The sequence below is a fragment of the Carya illinoinensis genome, chromosome 7 (assembly GCF_018687715.1).
Source record: "Carya illinoinensis cultivar Pawnee chromosome 7, C.illinoinensisPawnee_v1, whole genome shotgun sequence".
NCBI lineage: Eukaryota > Viridiplantae > Streptophyta > Magnoliopsida > Fagales > Juglandaceae > Carya > Carya illinoinensis.
The window spans coordinates 27,561,318-27,570,715 of NC_056758.1; the positions used below are offsets into that span (position 1 = coordinate 27,561,318).

Below are 9,398 nucleotides of genomic sequence, written 5' to 3' on the forward strand. Positions count from 1 at the left end.
CTTCCTTCCCCAACACCTAACAACTCCCAAGAGACGTAAAAAGCTAGGCATGCCATTGATTCCACAATTTCACTTTTGTGAGAGAGAATTGAGCCCACAGAGTGGTTATAATAGAGTTAAAGTCAAAGTACGAACAATTTGTATTGTCCTAAAGCCAAGGTAGAGAGTGCCACATCAGCCATTCAAATGCAAGAAAGCTTAGAATCAACCCCATATCAAACGAATAAACAGACCTAATTATTTTTTAACTATAGGGCTTGGAAAAAGTTGTCCTGATCCATGCTCACTTCTCGTGGGGTTGTCAGATTCGACATTAATCCCTACTTCCATGGCTCCCGAGTCATCTCCTTTTGTGGCCAATCTCTCCCTATTCTGCTAGCTAGCTAGCTGCCTTACTGTGTCAAAGATAATGAGGAACGCTTGCCCACGAATAACATCACCCAAAAAAAAAGGCAGATCGCCTATATATAATTATAAAAGTAGCCAACACAAGCCTATTCTGTCTGTTGATTTGACGCATTAAAAGCATAATGACAAGTTGTGACCTCAAATGGCATTAATGGACGTTGGTGTTAAGAAAAATATGTGGAGATGAATTTAGACACGGATGGGGGTACTTATTTGATCTAAGGCCAAAAGACCACCAAAAAAGGCATGTTAATCTGAATAATGTTATACAGTATATTATTATTTTATTTTTATTATATTATTTAAGATATGACATATTTATTATATAATAAAAAAATTATTTAATAATTATAAATATATTACATCTTATATTATAAGATAAAAATAAAATAGTGATGTAGTGTATAAAATTTTTCATTACCCAACAGCTCACATGCAATTAATTACCAAGTTTGGTGATTTTTGAATTAAATGTTTATAGGTGTTTGTATTAATTAATTCACAGTGCCTTAATCATCCAAGAGCACACCATATTCATTGTGCCTTAACTTTACTTGTTTCGTTTCCAAAAATAATAAATATAAATTTAAGAGGCATGCATTCTTATAATGATGGCCCCTCACAAAAAATAAAAAAGATAAAAAACTTCAATTCTGACCCCTCATAAAAAAATAAAAAGCAAAACCCCCCTCAATTCTGACCCCTTTAATTAAACCTTACTACTTAGTATTAATAGCTCTGTTCCTTATAAATTGTTGTAAAATGTGCCAAACTGTATGATAAGATCACATATTAGTGGCAAAATATCTGGCCTGATTCACATAATTTTCAATTTTTAAAATAGAAATTTAAAATTCAAAATCCCTTTCTCTAAATTTACAACAAAAAATAAAAAATAAAAAATCAGATATTGATTAATGAAAATTTATTTATTTGGCACGCCATGACAAATAAATGATATGTGAAAAATGTTTCAAGACCTCATCATCAAGTCCAAATTCATTAGTCTTCATCAACTTCAAAAACCATCTATATAGATATAAATAAATGAGTTATCTTATATATAATTATTTTTATATATTTTATTAATATAATTGGTTAAATTAATTATTTTATATTAAAAAAATAATACAATTAATTATATTAATATAATACATAAAAAGTATATAAAAATGACTGCAAGAAAATTTTTTGTATTGACATTAGGACAAAAATAAAAAGAAAAAAGAGCTGAAAAGATAAGGAGATTGATATGAAGACGATATATATATATAGCCAAAAGAAAAAATAAAAAGGATTGGAGATATTCTCTATATGTTCATGTCATCTCCAGTAAATGAACTATATACACAGATGGAGCCAACATATGTTAATTAATTAATCTTGGCGTCTTCTCAAAAGTTCCTTTCCCTTTTTTTTTTAATTATTGAAAAATGCATAAAGTAGAATATAATTCTAATGAATTACAATTAATACTATCTTATTAATTCTACCCTAATTGTGCAATGTAATTTGAATAAAAAAAAGTGTTAAATGGAGAAGTCATATATAATTGTGGCAATTGCGTCATACTTTGAAAGTTTTCCACTTGGTTTCGAATACATAAGCTTCGTTGTAGATTGTGATTAATTACCAAATTTTAATACAAGTGGATGAAAAAAAAAATGCTAATTAATTCAACATTTTAAATTCCTTTCATCCAAATTATTTTTCCAGAAAAAAAAGTACAATTATAAGACTTCGGCTCGCCCCCACCCACAAGCATCGTGCTCTCTCTCTCTCTCTGTCTCTCGATCGATAAAATGGACTACAACTAATCTCTTTATTTTGCTCCTACTTGTAAGTCGGTGCGGAAAATATATCTCTCGCATTGGATATCATTAGGGGTTTAAAAAAAAAGATTTAATCATCATCTTCACATCATATATTATACATAATTTTTAATTTTTTTATGTTATCAAATATGTAATATATAAATAATGAATAAAATAATTCAGTTAGTTTAAAAAAATAAAACTAAAAATAAATATAATATATAATATACAGAGATAATAATATGTGACACAATCTATGAACCCAAGACACAAAATTAATAGATATGAATTTGATATAAACGAATTCAAGTAAAATAGAGTTGACCCGTTAAACACAATTAATAAATAGGTTAACTCACTTAATCCATAATAACATATTTAAGTTTTATTTCAAAATTACAATTTTATTATTATTGTGTTACAATATTTGTATTTTTCCATATGATCATGTTTTTATTGTTGGGATTATAAATTTTACAATTATACTCATATTTGTTATTATTGATTTTGTAATATTAGTTTTATTATATATTAAAATTTGAAAAATGTTGATTTTCTTATTAGGTAGTCTTATTATTTTTTTGTAAATATTGTAACTAATAATAAATATAAATTTTAACTTTTATATAAGATTATATTAATTAAGTCAAATAAATTATGTAGATCAGTTTAATATATTTATATAAAGCAAAATGATAGGAATCCTGCTGGGGGATCCTGTTGGAGAATCTAGCTCCATTTGTTTTTTTTTTTTACATAATGATTAAGAAAATATTGAGAATTTTTTTCATTTTCTTAAAATATTTAAAGTGTTAAAAATGATGTGAAAAAAATATTAAAAATTTTTTTCACATTAGTTTTTAATACTTTTAAATATTTTTAAAAAATAAAAAATTTACAATATTATTAAGCAATATTTTTTTAATCACTATCTAAAAAAATGAAACTAGATGTCCTAACGGGAACTCTAACATTGTTTTTATATAAAATGGATAAAAATGAATTTAAATAATTTTATTTATAATTAATTATTAAATAGATCAAATTGTATTATCCATTATTTAAACTCATTTTAGTATAACAAATCGTGTTCTGATTGATCCAAAACAATAATCTATTCATGACTTGACACCTAACCCACAAATACGATTTGTCACTCTAGATACCATTGAACTTGAGTTGAAAATAAAAATATTGGAAAAAGAAACCAAACTCTTTGTTTTTATATTGTCTTTGATAAAAGAGGAGAGAGAGAGAGGGAGAGGATATATATAGAGATGTATCAATCAGCAATGCCTTTTTCTGGTTTGAAATTTAGTGAATCGTGATTTATAGATAACACGCAATCAAAAAAAGGCATATATATATATATATATATAAATTTGTTTTTCTTGTCATTTTTATCTGCCACTTGGAAGGATTGACCCAATCAGCACAAGAGGCCAAAAGGTGTTCGTTCCTGGTTGTTGACCTAATGCACAAAAAGCCAAAACCCCATGGTGGGCCTCACCTTACTTGAGGCGAATTAAAACTTCACCCCCTACACAAAATACAAAGTTCCTTTATTCAACACAACGCACAACACAACACAAAGAGCGAGAGACACAGACAGACAGAGACTCCCACTACACACAAAGAGAGAGAGGAAAGAAAAAGGACGATGGAAAAAGGGTAGCTTAGAGAAAAGAAAGATAGAGATAAGGTTGTAGTAAGCTACACGGCAATACAAATGTTTTGTTGTAGTTTGGACTTTGGAGGTTTGTAGCAAATGCTTTTGGCCAACTCCCTCCTCTTTCACATACGACAACACATGCTTCCAAATATACAAGCACTACCTAACGTGCTATTATTTTACTCCTTTTTTATTTTATTTTATCTTTGTATTATACATATGCTAATAATGATGCTCTCTTGGTGACCTAATAATTTTTTGTTTTTTTATTTAAGGTGGGTGGGGGAAGTAATTAATAATTCTTCTTAACGTATCATAGATTACACACTATACATCATATTTCTTTTAATATATATATATATATTTATAAATAATATGTAAAATAATTCAATTAATTTAAAGAATCAAAATAAAAATTAAAAATTAAAAAATATATATAATATATGGTATAAAATGATGAGAATTGTTCTTAAATTTCAAGCCTGTTTCTTTGCTTCTTTTTATTATGATTTTTTTATATTTTTTTATTATGGATTAGTACTGCTTCTTGTTTTGTCATTAGACAGAGCATTGGTTGGCAGGATTATCATGACATCTATGACGTGTAGCATTTTCCGACACTGCCTTAGAGTTTTTGGGGAGTCAAAATATCAAGAATGCTGACATGTGATTGACTGTACAAATAGATAAATGGAATAATTGGAAGAAAATTAGTTTGCATGTTGAGTGATCATAAGACATCTTGTCGTGATCTGTAAAGTATAATACTATTAATTAATTTAAAATTGTCAAATTTCATATAATTAAGAGTTGTGCTAAGTATATTTTTATTTTTATTTATAATTTGAGTAATATTATATATAAAATTTTAAATAAATAAAATTTATAGGAGTGCATAATATTTTTTTATAATATTATATATAAATATATTTTATAATAAAAATATTTTATAATTTTGACACTGAAAGTAAAAGACAGGCAATGTATTTGATTGTGTGGCGGACGTCTAGTTGGCTAAGGATTTTTCCAGTTCCATGTACGTACTTGAATCCTAGGAGTACTACTTTCTTTGTTTGTATCGCAACTTTCCCATCAAACAAGATTGGACGGTCATGATCGGCTTCAAAGACAGAATAAGACCAGTTGATAGAGATCAAACGGTCTTGATCAGATTCAAGTACAAATCAGACCGAAGTGTTCGAGAAAGTATCAAACTTCACTGCATGCACGACATCATAATCCTCAAGAGTAGTATCTTCCAATCAAACGAAAACCAACGGCGGAAATCCATTGGTGGGTCCCGACATCAAATGTACACCAGAAAAAAAATCTAAGACTGATCAAATCAAATCACTCCCCCGAAACCAAAGAGGATTTTTGTTGTTGTTTTTTTTTATTTTTTGGTTTTAAAAAAAGCCTGCTTGGAGCACGACGTGGCAAGGTCTGAGTGGCATAACGCAAAATCAGGGTGGGTTCCGACGGGTCCCAGTAAAATGAGTTTTGATCATCGTATAAACTTGTTTAAAGAATAAAGACTTTAGGAAAGTGGCACCCATAAGAGAAACGTGAGCTGTATAACGCCGACACGTGTACTGTAGCCCCACCGAATACGACAAGAAGCCATATAGTTTTTCTTCATTTAATTAAACCATTATTTATTTATTTTGTTTTGTTTTGAAAGGAAAAGAGCTCCCCACCCCAGGCCCTGACAAAAAACATGCGTCACGCGCTTTGCGCTAGAGGACAAAACACGTGTCGTGATCGGTGGCAATATCGGGGTTTGGTGTGGGTGTGGAGGGTGGTTTTGGAAGTTGCCAGAGAAGGCGTTTTTTATTTTAAAATTTTCTTCAAAAAACAAAAAAGGAACGGAGACGGAACCCTTTGTCGCCACGTGCCATCGCGTCTGCCGCACGCAGGAAACCCTTGTCTCCTTCTTTTCAAAATTTTTTTTTTCTTTCTCTAATTAATTTCAAATAAAAATAAATAGCTTTCCTATACAAATTTCTTGGATTGAAAATTATTTTCAAATATATGTAATTATTAATTTATTATGTCAATATAAAAATTATTTTCAAATATGTGTAATTAAGTCAATATAAAAATTATATAACTGTTGTTATTATTATTATTTTAAAAATAATTATTTGTCCCGGGATTTAAACTCTTGATCAAACATTACGTGAAGTGTCCGTTAAAAAAATAATAATTACGTGAGGTGTTTATAAAGATTCGACACTCCTAACACTCTTTACTTAAAATTATAAAAATAATTAATCATATTTTAAAAAATTAAAAAAGAAAAGGGTTGCTTGGAATAATAATGCATAATAAAAAAAAGAAAAGCAGAAAGCAGGTCTGCCAATAGCCAAACCAGGTCACGCCACACAAAAAGAAAACCCAAGTGGAAAACGAGAAATTAATATTGTTTAATTACTATTAATTATATTTGTTAAAAAGGGGTAATTTCTAAATAATAATTAAAATAATATAGAATAAGAAAATAATGGGACCCATCTGTACTGTTTAATTCGGCCGCCAGCTTTGTCGTCTCCCTCGTCTCCGTCCTGCACCGTCGTTCTTTTGCGTTTGACTCTCACCCCTACCTTCCCCTCGAACTCTCTCTCTCTCTCTCTCTCTCTCTGTCTCTCTGCGTGTGTACTTCTTTCGCTCTTTTCTAATGCTTTGATCTCTCTGCGTCCCTGAGCGCTTTCTGTACCCCCCATCTTATTATTTCAGAAACTAGCGTCCCTTCTTATTTAAGCACCCCAAAACGAGGAATCTATCCAAGATAAAAAAACAAAAAAATTAAAAGCCACCGAGAGAAGGATAGACGGAGAGAACCTTTGGCGTTTGGTTCCTCTGTGAGCGTTGTGTTAGTATGAGCAATAAAGGGTTTGTTGAATTTTAAGCCTTTGTCGTGGGTTTAGTTTTTAATCTTTGGGGTTGTGGAAGGGGGAGAGAGAGATTAATGGCCGGTAGTAATGAAGTCAACCAAAATGAATCGAAGGTATAGTTTCTTATACCGTCCTGTACTTTCCCTTCTCGTGTATTTCTTTTTCACGAATGTATTGTTATTTTTGAAGTCTGGAGCTTATATGATGCTCTGTTCGATGGGTTTGTTCGATTTGTATTTTTCCATGGTGGTTTTGGCTTTGGGTTCTTTGGCTTTAGGAAGTTGAGTTGTTCCAAGTGAGACGACTGCTCTTTAATGTGGATTGTTTCCTATTATCTGTAATGGCTTCTGCTCAATAAAATGAGTTTATATGATCATGCTTAGTTGAATCTCTATCCGCCTTCTATTTCTTCGCACTCGGGTGTTGGGTTCATTCTCCGGAAAGCCGAAGTTTGAGAAACATGCGTTTGATTTGGTGTGAAAAGCTGGAAATTTTCACTAAGCTTCTTGGTTTTTGAGATATATTTGAATATCCCTCCTTTTGTTTTTCTTTCTTTTTTCTACTTCACCTATTTTTCTTTCCTCTGTCAATAATTTCATGTAGGCTTCTACCTTTGCCTTACTAATTTCATGATTTTCCTTTCAGGGTATGTTGGAGTTTGTCATGTGCATATGGTCAATTGGTTGTTAAAATTTAGGCTTTAACGATTCTGTAAACTGTAATTGGTAGATGTTATTGTTAATCCTATCTTTCTTCTTCCTGTTTTCTTAGAGGGTCGTGCCTCTTAATACATGGGTACTCATCTCAAATTTCAAGCTAGCCTACAATCTCCTTCGGCGTGCTGATGGAACATTCAACCGTGACTTGGCGGAGTTTCTTGACCGCAAAGTCCTTGCCAATACGATTCCGGTTGATGGGGTTTTATCCTTTGACCATATTGATAGAGCTACGGGCCTCTTTAACCGGGTATATCAAACTGCCCCAGAAAATGAGGCTCAATGGAGCATTGAAGAGCTTGAAAAGCCCTTGAGCGCTACCAAGATTGTCCCGGTCATAATTTTCTTTCATGGTGGAAGCTTCACCCATTCTTCAGCCAACAGCGCTATTTATGACACATTTTGTCGCCGCCTTGTCAGCACCTCCAAGGCTGTTGTGGTTTCTGTAAATTATCGCCGGTCGCCTGAACATAGATACCCCTGTGCATATGATGATGGATGGGCTGCACTTAAGTGGGTAAAATCAAGAACGTGGCTTCAGAGTGGGAAGGATTCCAAGGTTCATGTATATTTGGCCGGAGATAGTTCTGGTGGTAATATTGCTCATCATGTAGCAGTGAGGGCAGCTGAGGAAGAAGTTGAGGTATTAGGAAACATCCTTCTTCATCCAATGTTTGCTGGACAGATGAGAACTGAATCAGAAAGGAGATTGGATGGTAAATACTTTGTTACAATACAAGACCGCGATTGGTATTGGAGAGCTTATCTTCCTGAAGGAGAAGATAGAGATCATCCAGCATGTAACCCGTTTGGCCCCAGGGGAAAAAGCCTCAAAGGACTCAAGTTTCCTAAAAGTCTTGTAGTGGTAGCTGGTTTGGATCTTGTTCAAGATTGGCAATTGGCTTATGTCGAAGGGCTCAAAGAATCTTGCCAAAACGTGAAGCTTCTGTATTTGAAGCAGGCCACCATCGGGTTCTACTTCTTACCAAATAATGACCATTTCTACTGTCTCATGGAGGAGATAAACAGCTTCGTGAATTCTAACTGTTAATAGACTACTTAACATCACCTACAGCAGCCATACCCATACATAACAGAAGCTTGACATTTCACTTGGGGTCTTTGTTTCTTTTTTTTTTTTTTTTTTTTTTTTTTTCCCCCTTTTGCAGTTACGGTGTGTAGTTTTATGATTGTGTAGTATTACTTCTTACTCTGTTGCCAATCTCGGTGATAATTTGAGAGTTCTGCAACTCTTGGGATCAGTTGTTCTTGGTCTGGAGATTACTGGTCTTTTGAGGGCATGAAGTTATTCAATCAGGGAAGACCACTTTCAGTAGCTCAGGGGAATGAGAACTCATTCACTTGATTTGTGGGATTTGGCTGAACCACCAGATATAAAGGTTACCCTAATTAACTTCCAGCCACGATAACCAGGAATAGAGGAGTATTGGGGTAATATTTGGTGGTTGATTAATCTGTTGTAGTAAATGGATATCATTGTCAACTCTAATTTCAGGACACCAACTGGAATATATCCATCATGTAATGAAATTGTATTACACTGTGTTCTAGTTATATAAAGATTTTGTTTGTCTTTAGAAGCATGTTGTCTCTTCTCCAGTAGAACTATAATCCTTGATCTGTTTCTAGCTATTTTCCCATCAATTTTTTTTTTTTTTTTGGTTTCTTTTTCCCCACGGAGGATGAGCATCCAAGCATGGCGAGTTGTCACCATAATGAAAGTGCAACTCTTTTCTATTGGTCAGAATGTTTGGCTGTGGGGAAGTTAATCCAGTTTGGGTTTTGCAAATGGTAGGGGCTCTGGGGTCACTTTCCTCTCTCTTCTGTAGTGCATGATATTGAAATAAGGTGAATGGTCGAATCCCACTTTGAT

At 32.5% G+C, this 9,398-nt stretch overlaps 1 protein-coding gene across 1 annotated transcript; it reads left to right on the plus strand.

The window, feature by feature from the left end:
• The first annotated feature begins 6,496 nt into the window (after positions 1-6,496).
• LOC122316604 (gibberellin receptor GID1B-like) lies at positions 6,497-9,102 on the plus strand. Its single transcript, XM_043133271.1, has 2 exons — positions 6,497-6,901; positions 7,560-9,102. The coding sequence occupies exons 1-2, from the start codon at positions 6,863-6,865 to the stop codon at positions 8,553-8,555; spliced, it is 1,035 nt and encodes a 344-aa protein (XP_042989205.1). The 5' UTR covers positions 6,497-6,862; the 3' UTR covers positions 8,556-9,102.
• The last annotated feature ends 296 nt before the right edge of the window (positions 9,103-9,398 follow it).

Bases quoted from the DNA above. Each gene is read 5' to 3' on its own strand.
- LOC122316604 (XM_043133271.1), top strand. From the start codon at position 6,863: ATGGCCGGTAGTAATGAAGTCAACCAAAATGAATCGAAG. The intron at 6,902-7,559 runs GTATAGTTTCTT...CTGTTTTCTTAG, and splicing joins TCAACCAAAATGAATCGAAG to AGGGTCGTGCCTCTTAATAC.